Below are 22,604 nucleotides of genomic sequence, written 5' to 3'. Positions count from 1 at the left end.
AAAAATTAAAATTACGTTTTTTACGTCAGTGGCAGTATTGGTAAACAGGAATAATTACGTCAATTACGTCAGAGGCAGTGAATGAGTTAAGAGATCTATGCATCTGAATGGTGAGCTCCAAGAACTTAATCTCACCTGCAGTGACAAGACACCAAATGTTATATTGCTGAACTAGTAACATATTTTGTGTCCTGTTCAACATGGCCACAGTGAAGTTCCTGGGATGAATCTCTTTGTGGCTGCGGCTCCTTTTTACTGCCAGCTAGGAGAATGTTGTGAGTAAAAAGGACTTGCATTCAGAGTAATCTGTGAGGACTGTCAAAATTATGGGGTTGACACTAAGGTCTCAAAGGCACTTGCCCGTCGGGCAAGTACAGGTCATTTTCTACTTGCCCACAGGTCTTGCCCACTTGCCCGAAAAGTAAATCGTCCTTTATAAAATGATAGGTTAAATTTGAATTACCGTTCAATTAAACACTTATTTTTTACTTTCTACTTGCGAATTATGGGGCTTGCATGATAAAAAATACCTCAATATGTATGCCAAATATCTAAATAGCTATGAATATTACTATGGGTTGAAGGTAGGATAAGTGACAAAAATTGTTTGTTATGGGCTCAAGCTCTATATTCTGATAGTAACCATTGCTATAGAGTGTTTGTTCAGTAACAGGGGTCTCTCTGTCTCTCCAGCTCTTTGATAGACAGAAAATACATTTCCAGTTAGGTGACACCATTTCAGCCAAAGAGTACCCATTTATCAGCTTCATTTTTATAATGTTCCAGTTCCAATTTTACATGCTCATTTCTTTGTGTCATCACTTCCAATTTCACTTGTTTAATCTGTATCCTGTCTTGAGTTCTCTGTCCTGATTCGATAAAATTGGTATCCTGACCCGAAAAGGCATTTTCTGTTTAATAAAGAGCTGGAGAGACAAAATGTGCGCCTGCCCGTGGGGCAACCAGATAGCAAACTTCACCTGCCCAACCATTTTATTTACCTGCCCCGGGCAGGCGGGCAGGTGTTAGTGTCAACCCCTGACAGCCTTGCATAACAATGTTTGATTTATGGTTATATAGGAGGCTTTTCCTAAAATACTCTATGCACATTGTGACTGGCAGAACAAAACAGTACATGTGGATGAATGAGCTTTGAAGTTGAGTTCACTGGTATTTCGGAATGGCTACATAACTGTACAGAAATGACATTGTGCTGGGTCAGAATACTGTCATTGCTAACAAAGATGGTCTTTAAAAATAAATACTTTAACATGAATACAAAGACAAAACTTGATATTCTCCACTGACATCCTGTTTCAGCATAAAGCATTATCAAGATGGGAAATGACTACGGTGTGCAGAAAGGGCAGGATGACACTTATGTTACATAATGCAAAAATGACAGGTAAAGCCATGAACATCTGTGAATGAAAACACTCGTCTCAAACCGTGTACCATTATGCTATAAGTTGACTACGCCATTCACTCCAGAAACAATCGGAGGCAAAGGGCGTGAATAAGGCAGGTTATAAAAACAGAACATAAATGTCTACCACTCTGGACAACACAACACCAGCAGTATGGGTCAACATAAACTTCTTTAAAGACACAATAACTTAAAACTCACATAAACAATAGGAAATCACTTGGCTCCTTTTAAAACCCACCCGTCAATCCAAAACAAACAAAGAGAAAAAAAAGGTTTGTAGTTTTTGGAAATTAGAATATAAACTCACAGTCCGTCAAGAGTGTAACAGTGAAGAAATCCAAAATTCCCTTCTCTTTAAATATCAAATCAAAAAACGTAATGAAAATGTATATATATATATATACACAATTATGTACAAGTACTGAAATAAAAGAAAGATATTATATTTACATACATCAGTCCCTGATCGATTAAGGCCAAAGTGCTATATGTGTGCAGCTTGTCCACTTTAGATGTAGGCTGCTTTTGCACTTGAATATTCCTCAGCTTGCAAAATGCAAAAAAGAAAAGAAAAAAGAAAAGAAAAAAGCTGTTATACACAAACACTCAAGGCCCCTGCACTCACTGGCATAGCGGAAACGCCTGTGTTGCGGGGGGTGCACTATGATAGGCTGCTACATGGTGATAGTCAATGTCCCCCCCCCCCCTTCTTCTTCCTGTAGTACAATATTGCACTACGGAGTTCACAGATCGTTTTTTTTTGCTCACAATTTAAATAATGATTGATTATGTTTCATTATCAGTATCTCGGTTCATGTAGGGTTGAAGCAGCTGCTTGATGATGTCTACGTGTTCGATGGAGATGCTAGTAATGGCACTGGTGTGCAGAGACCCTCCTCGCTCTAGCGAGATGGACAGGCAGGGTTGAGAGCCAAAGGACGTAGAAGAAACGGAACAGGCCAATAGACAGGACTGCTATCGAGACCTAAAGCCGGACGTATACTTAGTTGCGTGTGCTATCGCGCAACGAATGGCAGATCTACAAGTATATCGATACCTTAACACCAGAAAAGTGAGCAGGGAGCAGATCCAGATCTCTGATCCAGCTACTAGTTATTTTTTGGTTTCTTGTTGTTGCAGGTAGTGGCTGTGGTAGATTGATATAAGACAGATTATGATATAATGGGTGCCGTCTTGTACATATGATGTGGAGACAACTGTTCTTCCAAAGCAAATACGGTAGCTTACAACAGTAAGCTATTGTATGAACAGGCTGTGTGTGGAAGTTGCGTGAATCAATCATCTGTGTGTGGCTGTGTCATGGCAGAGAGGTTGATGGTAGTGGTGTGTATTGTGCGCATATAGGGGGAGATGGAGGTGCCTGCCGAATTGCGCTATGCCAGTGCATGCACTACTGCCCTTTTGTATTCTAACATAAAACTAAGCCGTTCTAGCATCTAGAATAAAACTAGCCTTCTATTAAGCAATTTCTCGCTCTATTTTTATTTTTATTTTTTTTATATATATAAAAGCAAGTGTAGTATATACATAGTAGTAGAGCTCCTCTGAGCCTGTCCAAAACCTAATGTGTGTGGCATCGTGCGACGGGAAAGGCCGACCTACAGGTTCACAATGCGTTGCATCTGCGATATGTTGTAAGCTTGTAGGTCGGCCATTTCCGGCGTGCAACGATGTGTGGGCTTAAGCTTCTTCTTCAAAAGCCCTTCTGGGACTTTCTGTAATGCCCACTCACCCTGAAAGCGGATTTAGGGTTGTCTCTCAGGTGCCCAGTGTCCAGACCAGATGCAGATGCCAGGGCACCAGACCAGACCAGTGTGACGGTATGAGTGGAACCACAGTGTTTCAGAACTCAGAGCATGCCAAAGCCCTCACTGCCCTCACTGATGGCCAGCTTCAGCATCTTGTGCAGTTCTTCATAGGAGTCGTAGGTGGGGAGGCACAGCTGGTTAAAACTACAAAGAAATAGGAAGATAACAGACAATCACTCAGTGGACATTTAATTTACAATTATTTAAATTTACGATTATCCATTGTGACTTACAAAGTGCAACCTTATTCAACAAACGATGGTAAATGGTCACATTATGTGCAAAGAAAAAACAATTATGTGAACTAGGATACAGGTAAACATCAAACCTAGCAGCTGTCTAAATAACATTCTTAGCATTTGTGGTAAAGCAAACCATATATGTCTATCTAAATTATATAACATGACATAAGTCACCAACATAAAAGTATAACTAGCATCTATAAAAAAAATAGGTGACAAAAAGTGAGGAAAAGAGGAGTGCTATGGGGCGAAGTGCGTCTGAAGAGATGAGTTTTCAGACGTCTCTAATGCTTGCAGCGTTGGCCAGGGTGTCGTAGGGAAGAGACTGAGAGAGACGTCCTGTGTTAGCTGATCTTAAGGTCTGTACACAGGGGGTGAGGGGGTGTTTCTTTCGTAGTATTAATTACTCAAAAACATATATCTTTTGTAACTGTTGTGATGAGTACATCCATACAGAATGCCAATATTACCCAGTGATAAAGCGATGCAATTTTTATTTGGAAGGAGGTTGTTTCTCACCGCAAATAAAAAGGTATCATCCTTTATGAATGAGACATCAACTACAGTATATGAATAGTTTTGCAAAATACTTTCGTATTGTTTATTCGTAACGCTCCATGTGTAAAGACCTCCCTGTGTGGGAAGGAGTGGATCATGTGCTGAAGGTAAGGGAATGCCATGCCCATTTAAGCCTAATACTTATACTTTGCCATATGACATATGGCCACCTAACAGCATCACATTTGCTTTTCATTCAAACCCTCAACCTAAGATCAAATGAACACTCAATAATGGTTTGAGTATTCATCATTAAGAGCGACAATTTGTGCGACAGAGTAGGGGGTGTGGCAATAAACTGAATAGACACAGCCTAGACGTTCCTGTGAGAGTACTACATTAGTGACACACCACTTCCTGCCAGTCAAGATATCAACAGAAAAAGTCAAATTGGAGGTAGTCAACAGCATAGCTGGTTGAAAAATAGTTCAGATGCACTCCCGTTTGTATGGCTTCTTCACCGTTTAGCTACATTGCAAATGCAAATATGAAATACGGGTGATATTTGGGTCTGAAGAGAAGAAATTTGATAAAAGCAGCCTACATGTAACATGGATTTGCAGACCAATATCTGTGTTTTTACCTAGCTTGTTTTCGTTTTATGGCATTTCGCGACCCTGTGCACAATCTGGCCTGGGACTACAGTTGAAAATGCTGGCACATTTATAGTCATTTTTATTTTGCTTTGCTTTGCACAACCCTCGTCAAATAAACCAAAATAAATAAATAAATATACAAATAAACTCGCTCCCAGGGTGCGCTGAAGTAAACTTTACCCTCATAATTTATGGCTTGGACTCTGACACTCTGTGACGTGAGACAAACGTCATGGGGTTTGATGGGTATTTCCAGGAGGGCCGAGGGGCTTAGGTAAGGGGACTGAAACGGTCTGAATGGGCTCCAGCCTTGGACCTGTGTCACACAAACCCAATAGAGGAACTATGGCACCAGAGCACCCTGAGTGTTGGTTTAACTGTTGAGTGTGTACAAAATGACCGACATAAACAGAGCTTATGATATAATGTTGACATACTGTAGGTCCACTCTCATAACTTGAATTAACCCATTAAAACCAGGAAAGCATCATGTGTCATTTTAGATTTGAGCTAAAAAGCATTATTTTATACGTTGGCTATTCAATAATAGGAGATATACAAGATCATAGCGCGTCACTTCGTGCCGCGCTACGAGCTTGTAGATCTGCTTTTTTTTTTTTTATCATGAAAATGTATGCAAATCTTTGAATATATATTCTTTCAACATTTTAACTCAAATCTTTGCTTCTGGGGGGCCCTGGAACAAAATATTTTGAGATGGGGGTCCACGGCCAAATACATATAATTTTGGGGGTCCTTGATGTGAAGAAGTTTGAGCACCACGGATATATAGCAAAATAGGTTTTTCAGAAAACTGACTTAGAAGACATTTGTAGAATCGGCCTCAGTTCTTAATGTGATTTGTGCTGTGTAGCGAATTAGAAAATGTGTCATGCTGCACAAACTATGTGAGATAACCTCACGTAAGCCTGCTTAATATGTGTCCCAGCTCACCAGGTGTGTGCGGTGGGCAAGGTGCTGTGTGTGGGGGCAGCGATGATTTGGAAGGAGGGGCAGAGGGTGTTGAAGCCCCCCGGGGGGAGCTGGGAAGAGCCTGTGGTGAACTGTAGCAAACGAGCCAGCTCCTCCTGTGTGAAGCTGGACACCACAGCCCAGAACCACTTCATCACCTGGGGACAACAAGCCAAAACAATACACTTTAGTACACACCCATACGAGCAGGGACGCACGATTTAACCGGTCATCATATCAGCATCGGCGATATCGGCCTTAAAAATGCAATACTGGTATTGAAACTGATATCAAAATACCTATGGTAATATTTGTTTGAATGCGAAGCCGAAAAATACTTTTGTGATTCAATTAGTGTTTTCTGGAGAAACAAGTTGGACAGATGTTAACTAAAAATACTACATTATAGTTGTTTGAACTATGTGCATTGGTAGACCTAATAAATGAGGTAACAAGAATGCAGTTTTTAGAAGTCTGCATCTGCACATAATCACAGTTAATGTATAACAGGTGTAAGTTAAATCCTACTTGTATTCAAATATCCGTATCAGTCAGTTTGACCATGCAATTAAATCAATATTGTGCATCCCTTGTGCATTAAACAATATTTTGTAATTATTGCCAGTTGCCACCATGGTCAAATAATCGGTTCAGGAAAATAAAAGAAGACATATCACATGTGGTTTTATGATCTTGTGTAAACTATATAATTGTATTGAGGTATTAAAGAGTACAGTTGACAGTGTACTGTCTTCTTTGCCCATACTTCCCAGGCGGAAACTTACTCTGTGCTGTTGAGCTACCACCATGACATTATATAGTGTGCACCTTGAAAAAACAAATAATCAAAAAAAAAACATGTGATATGTCTTCTTGTATTTTCCTGAACTGTCTATTTGACAAAGTTCACGATAATTCAAAGATAGTGTTTCTTCATAGGTTTGTCAACCAGGAACTTGGACTTCAATGCAATCAATCAAACTTTCGGTTGCAGTTTGCCTACAGTGCTTAGAATGTGACTTATCTGGCCCCTTCATGTTAAATATATTCCTTGATTTTAGCCAGGAAATGAAAAGAGGGAATTTATTTTACCTTCTCTCTGAAGTGCCAAGATCCTCCTACAATTACAGCATGAGCTTTGAAGTCTTGTACATTGATGTCTCCAGTGCCACACATCAACAGCTAGAGACAGAGACAGTGCAGTGACTTTTGATATCCTCACCATATAGTGTTTGAGAGTAAAATGACAATTCACTGCAAACATCAGACATCAAACCTACCTCCAACTCATTTTCATCAAATATGGCTAGAAGGTTTTCCGGCACCAGTTCATTCAAGCCTGCAATTGACCAGGAGGTTAGTCTAGTTATCTGGCCATTCCAAGACATCTTAACCACCTTCAACCCGGTGCCCCTATTTTGGACATGTCATTATAGGCACTAAAAGTGCGATAATAGCATCTCTATAAGTTTGTGACGCATTGTGGGCTTGTAGATAGGCTATTTTCGCTGCGTAACACCATCATGCAACAAAGAATAAAATAGGGCTTAAGTGGTTACATCAAAGCACAGGCAGGGTTAAGTTTCACAGCAGATGTACTTGTGGTACCTTACCTTTAAGGAAGTGTTCCACCTCATCTCTCACCTGGCTAGCCAGTCTGTACTGGGCCAGCAGGTTCAGATAATGCATCTTGTTTTCGTTGGTGACAGGGATCAGGGCTCCTCCTGATATCAACTCCACAACCTATGGTTAAAGATGGCTTTGGTTACGACTGACATAAAAGCTTGCACATGGCAATGGAAAGCTACATACCATATCATACCAGAGCACAAGGCATCAGCATTAAGTTATTGAAAAGACTTTTAGATACAAAATGAAACAGTCTCAGCAAATACATTTCAGAGTTGAAATAAAAGCAGAGCATGGGGACTGAACTACGTGGATTTGGATAGGACTGTAGCCTAAAAATGAAACTCTGCACTTCCTTAAACTCAAACCTGAAATCTCTTTAACATAGATGTGTGGTCTACTTAACATAGATGTAGGGTACATAGATGTGTGGTCTCTTTAACATAGATGTGTGGCCTGCCAGATAAGCAATATAATTACACTGATTTGTTTGGTTTGTTGGGTCTATTATCTTTGCTCTTGGGAGGGGTCATTTGTGGGGGATTCCGTCACCTTCTCCAGCTGTCCTGACTTGCTGTACTTCTCCTCAGCAAACACCAGGTCCATTTCACTCACGTCATTGTTTAGGATGAAGCAGACTTTAGTTTTGTAAAACTCCTGGTCGTCCGTCTCAAAGTACTGCGCATGGAAAATGAAATGAAAACATGGGAAAATGACGTTTTCCAAATAAACACGACATTCCATCTTCTCAGCGGAACAATAAAAAGATGATTTAGGCGGCTTTAGAGCTCAGCTTTGAAATATTAGTGCTTGGATACACAGCAAAACATCTTGGCGAGGTCTCCCATGAAATAAACAATGCCAAGAAACAAATCAGGTTTCTTGGCATTGTGGAGAATGCTATACTGATGATACACACCAGCTGACACCACAAGGTAAACAGTGGAAGAAAGACCCTCATTCCAACCGAGGTCCCATCCGTGGAGAATGCACTGGATTCTGTACCTTGTAGTTCATCCTGAGGCCAATGATCTGGGCCAAAAATGAACGGGTAAAGCGTGCCCGGACCAACTGCTTGTAGGACCCACCCAGGGCAGACTCGTAGAGACACTTCCCCACGACACGGCCAGCAAACTCGTACATTTTCAGACGCTGGTGGGGTGGCCGGTCAGCGTTTGGGTGAACCTGGAGAAATGGGAGGTGACATTATCTAGCTCATTAACCACTTTCAACTTGGCACTCGTATTTTGGGCATGCCATTAAAAGCCGAAATTTGTCAAAAACATTTCCAATATAGCGAAAAAATTGCGACAAACTCAACGCACCGCATCGTGACGTGTTGTGAGCTGGTGCTATTTTTGCTATTCATCGTTCAACGAAGTATATAGGGCTTAAGTGGTTAAACCAACGGTGCAGCACAAGTGGAGACCGACCATTAATAAAAAAAGTCATTTTAATGACGTAGTGGTTAAGAGGATTAACTTACCAGACCCTGGTTGTTGTCACTGAAGCGTGTGAACAGCTCGTTGGAGGTGTCAAACAGGGTTTTACAGATGAGTTCGAACCACTCCCTACGAGGACCACCCCAGTCAAGAGCTATGGAGGAATGTCACAGGATGAGCATTTGGGTGTAGTTCTTCAGTTAATACCGTATGATCCACAAATGGGAACTTGGCTGTGCTGTGATGTTTACTAACCTTCCTCATCCTGAAACACCACCTCAAAATTCTTACTCCAGCAGGACACCGAGAAGTTCCTGGTAGCCTTCAAGGACTGATCCGAGAATTTAATTCAATAAGAAAAAGGAAATGGTGAAGGTTTAAAAAGCACAAGAAAAGTAAGGGACAAGTGATGACATTAGGAGGTATATAATCAATTTGTACTTTAGCAGAAGGAAGAGCTTCATTGTAATTCTGAATTCACACCGGCAGCAGCATTCCGTGAAAGCGAGGTTCAATGCACCGTCTATGGCGAGGAGCAACTGCCGCTTTCACCGCTGCAGCAGGAGGCAGAGCCAGCAAAAAGCAGAGCAGCAAAGTTGAGAAAAGTTCAACTTTTTCACTACTGCAATGCAGCGAAACAGAACGGCAGTCAACCAGAAGTATGCTGTGGTCTGAAATAGGCGTGGACTAGTCGTACACACTTAACAGACTACTGTATGGAAAGTACCAAATATTGATAAACTAAACAGCTGTAGATGTGAAATTAATCCAGATTGAGCAACTGCATGGGCTTTTTCTTACTTGAAATGCATAGATTGTTTACAAACAAATTGCCAGAGACGGGCATCGAGTGTCTGTGAGAGTAAGCTCTCCTGCCACCGGGCACACCTGCTTGAGCAGCTCGGAGGGTGTCACTCATACCTCAGACACACCCATTTAGCAGAATTCTGCACTGTGGAAGTTCGCTTGCCGCTGCTGGTGTGAATTCAGTTTAACCAAGCAGTGCTGTTCAAAATGGGAAGAACCGACTTACCGAATCCAGAATGGAATGGCGTGCGATCTTCAGGCAGGTCTTGGTGCGTGGTCTCTTCGAATGGATATGCCTGAGTTCACGCTGGAAAAAGTTCACCTTGTCCTGGAAAGTTTCAGAGCCACCTACGGACGACGTCATCAAAACACTGTTACATTCTCCGTTACAGTGAAGCAACCTTTACAGTGAGGGTCACTGAATTCATTAGAGTGAAACAAACCTATGTTCTTGTGCAGGAAACGGATGAAGGTAGCAGCCATGATGTTCCTGTCTTTGCAGCTGAGCTCCACTGGAGGCTGAATCCCATCATCCACCACAAGGGTCAGATACTTATGAACGGGGTCAGGACCATGGTAAGTGAACTGAGAAGAGAGCAGACTATGACTTATCAAGCAATGACTATTTAAATAGTTTCTGTCTTCTGTAGTGCTCTGCTGCGGGGACTCATCCAACTAATCCATTCGCTGCTTTATTTTGCTCATGGACGCCTCCAGTCTGATTAGCGAGGATTTTGTTTCTCTAAAAGAATCACTATTCTCCCGTCGAGGCTTCCTTAGCTCTGTTAGTATTTCAGACTCTGCATCACCCCCAGCCATGGCATGCGACATATCAGCTACTTTGGGCCCAATCCTGTCTCTTCAGTCTTTTCTCAATTTCTGAGATCTCCCCATTCTTTTACAAACTTTCTCATTTGTTAGATTTGCTTAGGTTTCAGGCTATTTTGATTACGGGTCTGGCGGAGCTAGTTGCTCAAGCATCTGCCTTGGCCATGAAGTAGCCGGAAGTCCTATTTAAATCTTTTAGGAAGTTATTGCTGTAGTTGTGGTTAGTAGCGAGACAGGAAGGGGAGTGCAGAGAAGGGGAATGGCACGTTGCGATTACGTGGCCGATGTACTATACGTTCGTTTTTTCTTCCCATTATAACCAGAACCACCCCTGAAAAGCGGGAGGGGGGGGGGGTGTACGTCATAAAAGAATCTCATGGAAAAAAGCAAAAAGAGCAATCTCCAAACTCAGAAGGCATCACAAGCTTGTACTTTGTCTATTTTCTAAACTTTTTGCACATAAAATTAGGGATTAAGTGGTTCAAAATTGTGGTGTTGTGTTGCTATAGCGTTTAGCTCCAGTGTCGTCCTGTCAGCAGCGCTAGCTCCTACCTTGGGCTCCCAGAACTAACAGAGTAGGTACTACCTCCTGAGTAGGGCCCAAATTAGGTTCTGAGAACTTTATGTGAAACTGAGCCGTAGCAGATGGAAACAAATACAGAACCTGTGAAATACATTACAGGGTATGGCACAGTTCACTTAGTTCTTGTAGTCAAAAAGAGCCACTAGTGATCCAGTAATATGCAGGGCTTTACTGCAGAGCTGCTCTACTCACCTTGGTCCCTGGACACACTCGAAAGGTGAAAAGGCGCCATGGAATAATTTTCAGGTAGAACTCCTTCACGGATAGTTGCTGTGTGACAGATATGGATTAGTCAGTATGATATGCTTTAAATTGAACTGAATTCAATGTACAGTAGTTGTGTTTTCCGTGCAAACAGATCTTTGACTTTCCTCAAAAAGTTTTAAAGAGGGCCCTCGGGTGGCACAGGGGTAAAATACCTGTCCACCACCGCGGAGTCTAGGGGTTCGAATCCACCGCGGTGCATCCGGCTTGGCCGAGCGTTTATATGAGCACAATTGAGCATGTTCTGGGGAGGGACGCCGTTCGGGGAGGGAAGCCGGGCGGGGAGGGCGATCTTTGTCGCTGCACCAGCGACTCCTATGGGCTGGGGGACTCCTATGGGCTGGGGCGGTGCCTGTCAGCAGGGGGTGTTGAACGGAGGAGTAGGATGGAGGCGCTACATCCTTACTGGCAGGTGAGCCAGTAGGGTACAATTGCAGTGGTAAGACAAATGTAATTGGCATACCGACTAAATTGGGAAACAAGGGGTAAAACATTGACTACTCTAAATTTAGAAAAGAAAAAAGAAATGTAAAAAGATACATCTTGCACCTACCTTTGGTGATATGTAGCAGTAGACCTTTTTTGGTTTCTTGACCTTCTCGGGCTGTCCCTCCACAGGGGAGTCATGCTCTTCCTCCTCGTCCGCCATGGAGGGCCTCCTCTGGGGGGCCAGCAGGGCGGAGGCTGGTGGCTGCCAGGAGGAGCTGCTGTAGTTCCCACTGCTGTAGAGGTATGCTTCAAAGTAGATGCTGATGCCTGGAGTGGACACGTTCTTCTCCACGGTGTTCTTCTCATTCTCTGTCAACAGTATTATACAGTATTAAGTGGACATAATTAAGTAGTCTGGGTCAAAGTCTTTAACTATTAATGTATTTTCTATTTAACTCGACTCAGACCCATTTAGGCATTTTCAATAGGAGGATATATATTGCAATTTATTTTAAAGATTATGATTAAAGTGTTTGGGTTACTGAATTACAACACTACCAAGGATTGCAATCATCTGTCCAGTCCAGTTACATGAAGTAAACAGCAGCATCCCATAATCAAACAGAGACAACATTATTCACATCTTAACTCATTGAGTGCCATTAACGTGTTTCACGTGTTTTTACCGCTATGGCGCAACGTGCCAATGACGTGTTTTTGAAAAACATGTTCAGAACCCAAGATATCATTATCTGAAGATTTGCAGCTCCATCCACTCCTTGTTTAACTGAAAAAGGCTGTATCTCGCTTCCTAAGCACTTTTTTTTTACTTTGAAAATAACTCTGGCACTGGGACAACATAATATAGAAATAATTTTTGTTTATTCGTTTTTGTTCTTTTACATACTCATAGGTAGTACAATTAAGTGCCAGAATTGCCAAACGTTTAAAAAAAAAAAATCTGGCACTCAATGAGTTAACTTCAAGCATTGGCTATGAAGCCATGATGCTCTGTTGCTTTGTGTTGCAAAAAACACAACACAGCGACAACATTGACAGACTTTGAACCATATTGATCATTACCGATAAAGACACAGATATAGAGGTTGAAGATAGTGAACAATAGTCGAGTAGGCCTTTAACCAAACTCAAAAATGGCCTGCAGCTCACCGCTGAGAACGATGATGTCAAACTCTCCATTGCTCAGTGGCTGGTCCTCGTAGGAGATGCAGGCCCTGAAACACCCCCTCTTCCTCAGGGTTAGTCTCAGCATAACCTGACACTGCTGTTTGTTGGAGGAAACAGACTTGCTGTAGTACTCCTCCACGCTGTCATCATCCACTGTGCCCAGCTGGAAGAAACAAGTTTCATTGAGAACATCATGGAAAACATTTCATTGACTGATTTGGGAGTGGGTGTGTAGTTTGGAACCAACCAAAAAACGAACACTGATTTCCACTAAATTATAGTTCATCTATACTTCATTGATCCCCCCACAGCTAAATTCATCCTCAGCATCTGACCATTCCTAACTATGCGGAGCAGTGAGGAACCACTGAGCAGTGCTTGGGGACCAGCTCCAGCGGGAGTAACCTAATAACCTACTTGTTTTATAACCTCATTACCTAGTTATATTTTAACCTTATTACCAATTTGTATTATAACCGTATTAGCTTGTTTTGTTTTTCTATTTTCATTTATTTTTAAGTTGGGACATCGTTAGCAGAATCTGGTGGAGTCTGCCAATGCCACACCAACTTTCCACTGCACACACATACTGTATGAGCATGCGGCAAATACAAATCTTTAGATAATGTGCCTCACACGCATGTTGTTTTGGTGTGGGAGGAATTCTTAAGTCCTCTTGATCGATGTGTTCATGATCGACAATAACCAATGTGTGCCAACATGTAAGTGCTTTGATTGATTTCATTTGTTTTATACGTTTGTTTTAGATTTTTATCTTAAATTTGTCATTTTTCTGTTATCTATTGTGATGCTAATTTGTGTTTTATGTGAATTTTAGTCTACTATTTTCAAGTTTAAATAAAGGTTTGAATTGAAGTACGGTGGTCAAGTATAGGAAGACAAAGCCCAAGGTTTCTTACAGAGTGTACATGGACGCTGTAGTTGGCCTCGTCTACCAGAGACATGGAGTTACTGGTGGGGTTTCCATACTCGTCCCTGGGCTCAATCTGCAAGGTGTGCTGCTGGCCATTGGTCAGGACCAGCGTGGAGAAGTGATACGCTATCTTTGTTTTGGATGGAACCACTGTACCTGAGTTGGGTAAAGTCAAATACATTACATCAAATCAGTTTGTATCTACTATCATGAGCTTTTAATGTGGCTGGAAACGTATTTGAAAATCAGATTACGAATGAAGACAGAATAGTGATAGAAAATGGATCTTATTAACACAGGTTAGAGAGACCTGGCTGCAAAGTGAGCAGTCTGAGCATTTCAAGAAGCTCAAGCTTAACCACTTTCAACATGTCTTTCCTATTTTGGGTATGTCATTATGGATCGGCTATTTTCTCTATTCGTTGCTCAATGAAGGACATACTGTAGAGCTTAAGTGGTTAACTGATGACATTTTTGATAAAAAATGTGTCAAATAAAATTAAAAAGGGAAATAAAATAACTTTCCCCAAACAAGTATTGGGCAAGTCTAGCAAACAATGTCATTCACAAGTAACCAATAGCAAATGTATACAAATCAGCAAGGGGAACACCCAAATAATAAAATAACTAGTAACAATATGAGTAAAATGATTAGAGACTGCCCATATTGAGAGATAATGGGCATGGATAGAAAAATACATTCAATATGCAAATATACCTGGCTGAAATATCTTGTAGTAGGGGCTGTATGCCACGTTGAGTCCACCCAGTTTGACCGCTACCTCATAGCGTCCAGCCTTGCGTACGGTGAAGGCCACTTTGACTATGTTGGACTCCGGGTCTTGGAGAACCTCCTGGGTGACGGGGATATCCAAAGCTAGCTCGATATGGGTGATGTTGACCCTCAGTCCCACGGGCCTATGTGCTGGGAAGGGCTGGCCATTCTTATAGAACAGCTGGAAGGACAGAGGCAGAAATATGGATGTAAAATTATAATACAGTACACTTTAACATAAACATTATTTAGACTGAGTCTTCTAATCCCATGACAGTGTTCTCCCGTAACACTGTTAGGGTTACAGTTATGATAGGGAAGTGATCCTGCTGATAAGGACAATGTAAATACCACAAAAAACAGTGTGTACACTGAGTACATAATACAGAACAGGCACAATAATGAGCCAAGAAAGATCTCCCAGGGGTCTATATGAGGCACGCTCCTTTTTCCCCACTACACTAAATCTAGTCGCTGGAAACAGACGATCTACAAGCCCACAGTGCATTGTGACACGTTGTGTGATCTGGTAGATCAGCTATTTTTGCCAAATATTCACCCCAGAATAGGGACGCTAGGGTTCATGTGGTTAATAGTTTGAAAGATTGCTCTGCATAACTCTTTCCCCCTATTATTCAATTGTCATATTCCAACATCTCCACATATAATATTAGCCAACTGTCCTTGTCATAAAAGTCCTTTGTCACATGCTGTGATTTAGACTGATTAGTGAAAGAGATCGGAAAAGGCTGTCACCTGTACTCTGAAGCTCATAGTCTGGCCCACTTCCTGTGGGTCCTTCCAATCCCATGACACCTTGCATGAACGTGGGTCGAGGTAGTTACCCCGGACATAGTCGTAGATGCTGCGGTCGCCGCGTCTCCCTGGGTCCTCATTCTGAAGGAAGCTGACCACCCGCGCTGCAAGCTCACAGAGGAACTTGATGGTAAAGACAAAGGCTATGATGGAAACAGTAATTCCACCTGCCAAAGAGAGAGAGAGAGAGAACCAGAGTGTCCTTAAGATGCCTGCAGGAAGAGTGATTATAATTCTAAGCAGACTTATTCCTGTATCCAAACAGTAAACCACAAACTTACCAATCACGTAAAACATCAGGTCCCTTATCAGGAAGCACAGCGCCACAGTACAGCCAAATATTATAGCTCCCGCTGAAAGACAGTGCGACATGCAAATGAGTTATGTGAATAATACAGCAGGTTTTAGTTCAAACCTTTTCGTCACACGTCCTTGTCTGAGGCTGCAGTTCTGTTGTGTTTACATTCTTGTTCTTACGACATAACTATGATGCAAAACAAGGAAATAGACTCTGGTATCTTGCCAAAGGGAACTGTGACAAGGTGTGGCCCATGATAATTCACCAGCTACTTGTAAATGTTGGTAGACTGTCTTTCTAACTTGGGTTTGTAAGTGACGTGGTATCGGAAAAGGGATCTTGATCTTGTCCATGAGTAACACCTGAGACAACAGGAAATAGAGACAAAAACATACTGTAGTTGAATTAATTGATGTGAACAAAAACTAAGCTTAAGAATAAATGCTATTCCATGCTCAATACATTGTATTGACGTTTTCAGCCTGGGCTCTCCGTCAGGTCAAACTCCAGTTAATAAAATGTATTAGAGCATGCGAGTGTGTGGGCTCTATTCTTCTTCTTCCTGATCCTATCTTAAGCTAGCACCCCAGCAAGTGATGTGCCGATTCTGAGTGATTCTATCAGCTTTTTAAAAGAATGTGGCAATGCAAGAACTTCATGCGAAAAAGACAAAGAACATGCACATCCCATAACCCGCTAGACTGGGTGCTGGAACAAAACTTGAAACAGTAAAAAAATTAAATCTGCACACCAGTATTATGCTCCCATGTTGTGGAATTTATTTGGTAACGTTTCAAGCTGTGAGGATCTTCCTCAGACCTTAATAATCATTAATACTGGATTGTGGATTTAATATTTCTACTAATGCAAGAACTTAAGCCACTTTTATACAGAGATTCGCAACAACGAAGAGCCACCATTAATGCAGTTTGCTTTTTACACAGAACCAAAAAAAGCTGTGTGTGCCTTTACATAACATACCAGCATGAAATGTATTACAACAGTGTGTTTAAAATGATGGCTGATGATGTCAGTAGAATCTATACATTTACAACTACAGCCTGGCCTATTCATTATTTCACAAAATACCAATGTAAAATGGACTGATAATGTAGCAGACATGGAAGCTCTGGTATTGAAGCATTGAATCCTATTCACAGAGTGACATAGGCTGTTTTTCAAATAAGGAGAGCATGCTAGACAGCTGTATACCACACTCAGTTGTACAAAATAAAATAATAACAATAACATCATTTGTCAATTTCACTGTCTCTCCCCCTTTATTTCATTCATTCACTCACTCTTTTCTTTCCCTCCCTCTCTCACACGGACACACAAACATCTTGAGATGATAGCTGTCGGTAGACTTTAGGCTATAGCCTACATTTACGGCATTAGCCTATATATGTATATACTTCACAAAATAGTAATACAAATTGAAAATAATTGTATTTTTATTAATTTAGGGTAACTGATTTCAATCTGTTGGTGCCACTGACTGTACGGCCAGGACTGACTCGCGTCTCCCCCATTTTCTCATGAAATATAAGCTTTGTATTCTCCCATCGAAAATACTGTCGGTCTTTAATTAATGACAGTAGGTCAGATTGTGAAAATATATGTACTAAAGCTGTGTTTGTGTGATCAGAAATATATAAATATATTGTAGGAGAAATCCAATAGAAGCAGGGAGCGGTTCAATGCAGAAAGGTGCCGTGGACCTTAGACATCACATCCCTGATCCCTGTCCCGCCCTGCCGACTGTCACTTCTACACAAATGTCGATTCAGCTCTGTGACTCTCTCCCAGGCATGCAAAAAGCCCCGAGGTGAAAAAGGTGACAACATGTTGTTTTCTTTCGGGTCAGGTGTCACACAATTGCCCTATTTGGGTTCAAAAAGGTGACTGTAGCTGAAAAGTGACACTTTTGCATGTCTGCAGTCTCCGCTGCTGGCTCAAAGGCGGCACAACAATGACCCCCCCCATTCTGTGTCTATACCTTTTATGCAGAACAGTGAGGCAGAATGATGCCGCCACATGGCCTGCCTTGAACAGGCTTTGTAAAAGTGGCTATTTTGTGAGCAGGCAACATCAAAATTATACAAGGAAGGGAAGAAGCAATCTTCGACTTATCCATTACAACCCTGGGGTGGTTTGGAGGATAATGCAAATTATTTCAGCAGCAACATTTGTGGGAAACATAATAATCATTTGGGATACATATTAATTCCATTTAATTGACTATGCAAATCGCTTGATTATATGCATATTATGCAGCCCTGCCAAATATCTACTAACCAAGTAGGGAAAATGATCACAGACTCACCAATCGTCCACTTCTCATTCAGACGCCTCTCAGCAAGGCGGTGCACCAGCTGGATTTCGTAGTCCTGGTCGCGGCTCCCCCTGGAGGCCTGGAGGACCTTAACGCCAGTGGACAACTTGATGTAATCTTCGTAGTAATAGCCCCACGCTGCCAGTGACAGCTGCAGCTGACTGTCAAATTGGGCTAGATCATCCAAATTCACGCAACCCAGGGTCTTCAGTCTGCATTGGATATCCAGAGGAGAAAAGGTATAGAACAAGTAATTATCTGAATGGCATTGAAATAGACTTATCTAACATACAGTCCAATAACTGACTGTGAGACAAATGCTCCACATGAGCAAGGCAGCTTGCTTTAACTGGGCGGTGGTTTACTGCATACAATGGACTGACCCATAGGCATGCATGCATGGCTGCACAAACATTAACACACACAATGCAAACATTAGTCTTTCACTGACTGTGAACACCAGTAACCTTGACGTTATCAGCTTAACACAGAGGTTATGTCAACAGCAAGCAGAAGAATGAGATTGTGTGACCCGTTGCCCTAAACTATTAAAATGACATAAGATTAAGCCTGTGTGCCGCTTGACAGTGGTGTTAAGTGAGCAGGTCTATGTAAGTTACTGGCATGATGATTACAATGTCAAGGTTTAATGGTTGTGACTAATATAAACACAACCATAACCTACTATACTACAAAGCTAAAGCTGCACATTTAAGGACAAACATTTAAGGACAACACAGGTGTAGAATAAAGACAAAGGCGCTTGTGGCTTTCTGAATCTGTGATGGATATGAGAGAATTATTATCTTAATTTGTTTGCCGGGGGGGGGGGGCAACCTCAATATAGAAAGGTGGTCTTTTAACTACTTTTCGCATTACAAAGGTGACTTTAACATTTTTTTTACCAGGAAAAGGGGGGCTGTAGAAAATTGGGCCATTAAATATGAAATTTGAAAAAAAGGATCTGTTCTAACTAAAGCGCTACCTGAAAAGTTGCTTGGCTGTTTAGATGTTAATAGTTCTATTCATGCAGATTCTTGAGAGGTAGTATATGTGATATTCTTTGTTAAAATAACAGTTAAATAGCTCTATATTCCGATAGTAATCTTTGCTATAGATTGTTCAGTAACAGGGATCTCCCCATCTCTTTGGTAAACAGAGAATACATTTTCAGAACCAATTTGATCCAATCAGGAGATAAAACTCATACAGGAAACAAGATTAAAAACTGACATAGGACGTGATAAACAAGAAACAAAGATTATCAGAAGAAAATGGAACTGGAATACTAGGAGATTGAAGCTGATTAGTCCCACATACAAACATATTTACTAAAGAATCGGGGAGACAGGGAGACCTCAGTTACTGGACAAACACCGCACTCTATAGCAATGATTACTATCAGAATATAAAGCTTTAACATTTTAACAAAAGACTTGTTTTAACCAAAGACCTCAACATGTATGAAAAATAAGCTTTCACATGAATATTTACTAAGATTATCAAAGTTGCTGCTTTCCGCCTAAAAATACACATAAATCATATAGTTAGACAATATAATTGTTTATATAATTATATAATTTTTTTTTTTAATATATTTTAAATAAAACACATGTGGGGTAGTCAGGAAAATGGTGACACTGTCCTACCAGGATATTTGAGAATTTACTTAAAATATATCACTCCTTTTAACACCGGTTACTTATAGCAGCAGCAGCAGCAATAAACAGAACTCTGACCTTTAGAAACATCCCATTTCCTTTTCTTAAAATTACTGAATAGGCAATATCTCTATAAAGGGCTGACTAGTAATGATAGCCTGCCCTCCCTAGAGGGCATCCCCCACATCTGCAATGTTGCAGGGTGTCCACTGTGTATTACAGTCTGAAAGGAATAGTCTTTACTGCAGTGACCCTCTGAAACACTGCAGCCTAGAGCTCAATGTCAGCAAGCTCATTCAGCTATACATGGGGATGCTGCCCTCTAGTGGACATTGTAAGCACATAAAACATATTCTTGATGAGGCCATAACCAAACCAAATTATGGCAGGAGAGCATTATGGTAGTTCCTTGTTAAGCAGCAGGTTTTACATCATTGTTGAAAAGTCATAATAACAAAAATCATACTGCCAAAATTTTTCAGTGTAGTATGATGTTTGTGATTATGTTGTTTTTTTGTTGGCACCTTGGTCCATGAGAAACGACATTTCGTTCGGCCGTATACCTGTATGTGGATGAATGACAATAAACTTGAACCTTGATTTTGTTAAAATAAATAATAATTAAAACTGATTAAAAGAAAATTACTGAGAGGAGGAAAATGCACATGGCTGAATTATCAGTCTACAGTTTTCAATCATAAGGGTGCGGTCACACCGAACTTTAATTCTGCCTATGCGGGCGGATTCTGCCAATGTTTTTCAATGGGAACAGAGCTTTTTTTGCATAAATCCTCAAATAGCAACAAACCGCTCCATTCCCATTGAAAATAATTGGCAGAATCCGCCCGCATAGGCAGAATTAAAGTTCGGTGTGACTGCACCCTAATACAGTATTATACTGTCATAAAGACAAAGCTGTTGAACAAAATGTTTAACAATTTTATCCCTGGAATCCCAATTTTGGGCACGTCATTATAAGTGAAAATAAAATAGAAAAAACCCAAAATGTGTCAAGTGGGTTACTTACGTATGGTAGTAGTGGTCCAAGCTCTGGGAGCAGAGCCACTCCTGGAAAGCAAAGTCTCGGAGCAGCTGGATGTGGGCCTCTGCGATTACCCTCCAGCGTCGCTGTTCCTGCACCACCTCTTCTAAGCGACTCAGAACATTCAGGCTCAGCTCCTCCAATGTCTGTACATCTGGAGGACACACACAGAGAGACACAAATGCATCTACATCAGGGCTGCCCTGAAAACATGCATTATTACGTTTCATCACACATCCATGGCACATTAATATTTAGGTGTAGATATTAGTGAATTGCTTCCAGGCAACATTCAGCGCAGGCAGAGTATATTGGTGTTAAAGGACGGGACAAACACCAGTACCACAAATGAAGAGGTCTCTTCAACTGACCTTCAAATAAATGTCTGTATTCAGAGAGGCTTTGTCCCTGGAGCCATTCCTCAATTTGACTTTCTTTGCCTTTCTTCCAACGCACCTCCCAGAATAAGATCCACAAGACTGAGCAGAATAGGAAGGTCAACAAAAAACGGCGGTCCATCAGACCATCTTCTCAGCCTTCAATCAGACCCCTCCGTGCTCACATGAAATGTTGCCGTTCAGAACGGCTTGGTGAGACTCCCAACGACCCCACCATAGAAGACAGTATTGTCTAGAAAGGAAACAAATGCAAAGTACAAGGAGACCAATTTAAATGTTTTAGTCATAGATTTACTCAGGAAATCTATAAACATTGTGCCAAAGTGAGTGAGAAAGGAAATCTATAAACATGTGCCAAAGTGAGTGAGAAAGATCAGCAATTAGTCCAGGAATCTAAAATTAACTGTGCTCTGCCAAGAAAGCATTAATATTTAAATGTTACTCAGGCAGAAGTGTTGGGTGAGAGAGGAGAATAACATTACCTGCAGCAATCCATAGCAATGAAATATGCATGAATGAACTGCCAAAAAACGTCACAACAGGCCAGACTATGAAAGACAGACACGTATTGTGTGTTTGTGTGTGTACCTATAGCCTTGGATCAAGACTATCGTAGATGTATTGTTATTGATTTTTGACATGTGCATATCTAAAGTAAAAGTCAGACCCGATTAAATACTATGCTAGTCTTGATCAATAGTGTGTACCTATGGTGTCTACCCCAAGCTTTCTACCAAAAATTATAATGCCAGGTGATGGTGTTGACAAATAACCATCAAAAGTAGCCACATGTGTGTACACACACACACACACACACACACCCCCCACACACACACACACACACACACACACACACACACACACACACACACACAATTCAATTCAAAGGGCTACACAGTGTGTAGCCGCTTTATTTAAATAATAGCAATTACAACGATGTTAGCCGAGGTTCCCTAGATTAGCTGCGACCTGGTTTTATAGTATCAACAATAAAACGGAGCCACTGGTGTGAAGAAGTGAACTATGAAGCTACAAGCTATCGGTAGCATCATCACAGTCTCTGATATAATCATAACACACTGCAATGGTCGGTACACTCACTGTAGCCAGTGTTAGCATTGTGCTAACAACTAGCCATCTACATGGCTGTCAACAGTCAATGTCAGCATAATATAACACAGGGGGCTACACCGCGCCACAGTGGCATGTTAACTGTGCATGACTTGAATGTTATTTTTTTCTGTTTTACTAAACACCACAGAACGTCGTCATGTGAACGCCGAGTGATTATTTCCATCAATGTTGTGAGAATTCTTGCATCTTACCTTCGTACAAAAAGCTCTGGCTGGCTTCTTTACGCCGGAAGTGAAGAGACTCGTACGTCGCAGAAAACGTGTCGCCCGGTGATGACGAGCCGTCTCTATGTCAAGGTTGCCATGTCGGCTTATTATAAGATAGGCTTGTTTTTCTGTAAAGTTTATTGGTTTAGTTGCGGCGGGTTGCGTTTTTTTTTTTGTGGATTGTTTCTAAAGGGTAGTTGCTTATTTGG

General features: G+C 41.3%; 1 protein-coding gene across 2 annotated transcripts; it reads right to left on the bottom strand.

Moving 5' to 3' along the window:
• Positions 1 to 2,928: 2,928 nt before the first annotated feature.
• Positions 2,929 to 22,418, bottom strand: arel1 (apoptosis resistant E3 ubiquitin protein ligase 1). Of its 2 annotated transcripts, none has more exons than XM_080414970.1 (22): positions 22,381 to 22,418; positions 21,029 to 21,287; positions 20,643 to 20,811; positions 17,946 to 18,166; positions 15,603 to 15,674; positions 15,262 to 15,488; positions 14,449 to 14,686; positions 13,717 to 13,886; positions 12,779 to 12,959; positions 11,733 to 11,977; positions 11,108 to 11,185; positions 9,948 to 10,089; positions 9,731 to 9,852; positions 8,953 to 9,028; positions 8,742 to 8,851; positions 8,261 to 8,440; positions 7,808 to 7,933; positions 7,240 to 7,369; positions 6,907 to 6,965; positions 6,719 to 6,808; positions 5,609 to 5,784; positions 2,929 to 3,402 (listed from the first exon to the last, which is right to left on the bottom strand). In XM_080414970.1, exons 2-22 carry the CDS (start codon positions 21,174 to 21,176, stop codon positions 3,300 to 3,302), a joined length of 3,063 nt encoding a protein of 1,020 aa, XP_080271096.1. In that variant the 5' UTR covers positions 21,177 to 21,287; positions 22,381 to 22,418; the 3' UTR covers positions 2,929 to 3,299. The 2 variants fall into 2 exon arrangements, with proteins under 2 accessions (XP_080271096.1, XP_080271097.1); XM_080414971.1 differs by having other exon boundaries at positions 22,312 to 22,392.
• Between the last annotated feature and the right edge of the window lie 186 nt (positions 22,419 to 22,604).

Source organism: Gymnoscopelus braueri (genome assembly GCF_963280865.1).
Source record: "Gymnoscopelus braueri genome assembly, chromosome: 19".
Lineage (NCBI taxonomy): Eukaryota > Metazoa > Chordata > Actinopteri > Myctophiformes > Myctophidae > Gymnoscopelus > Gymnoscopelus braueri.
The sequence above is the reverse complement of the archived record's forward strand: the minus strand, read 5'-3'. Positions and strand labels throughout refer to the sequence as shown.

Coding starts and splice junctions, on each gene's coding strand:
- arel1 (XM_080414970.1), bottom strand. CDS start 21,176: ATGGACCGCCGTTTTTTGTTGACCTTCCTATTCTGCTCAGTCTTGTGG. Junction 11,186..11,732: donor ACTGCTACATATCACCAAAG/GTAGGTGCAAGA, acceptor TCTGTCACACAG/CAACTATCCGTGAAGGAGTT. Junction 6,809..6,906: donor TTGATGAAAATGAGTTGGAG/GTAGGTTTGATG, acceptor CTCTGTCTCTAG/CTGTTGATGTGTGGCACTGG.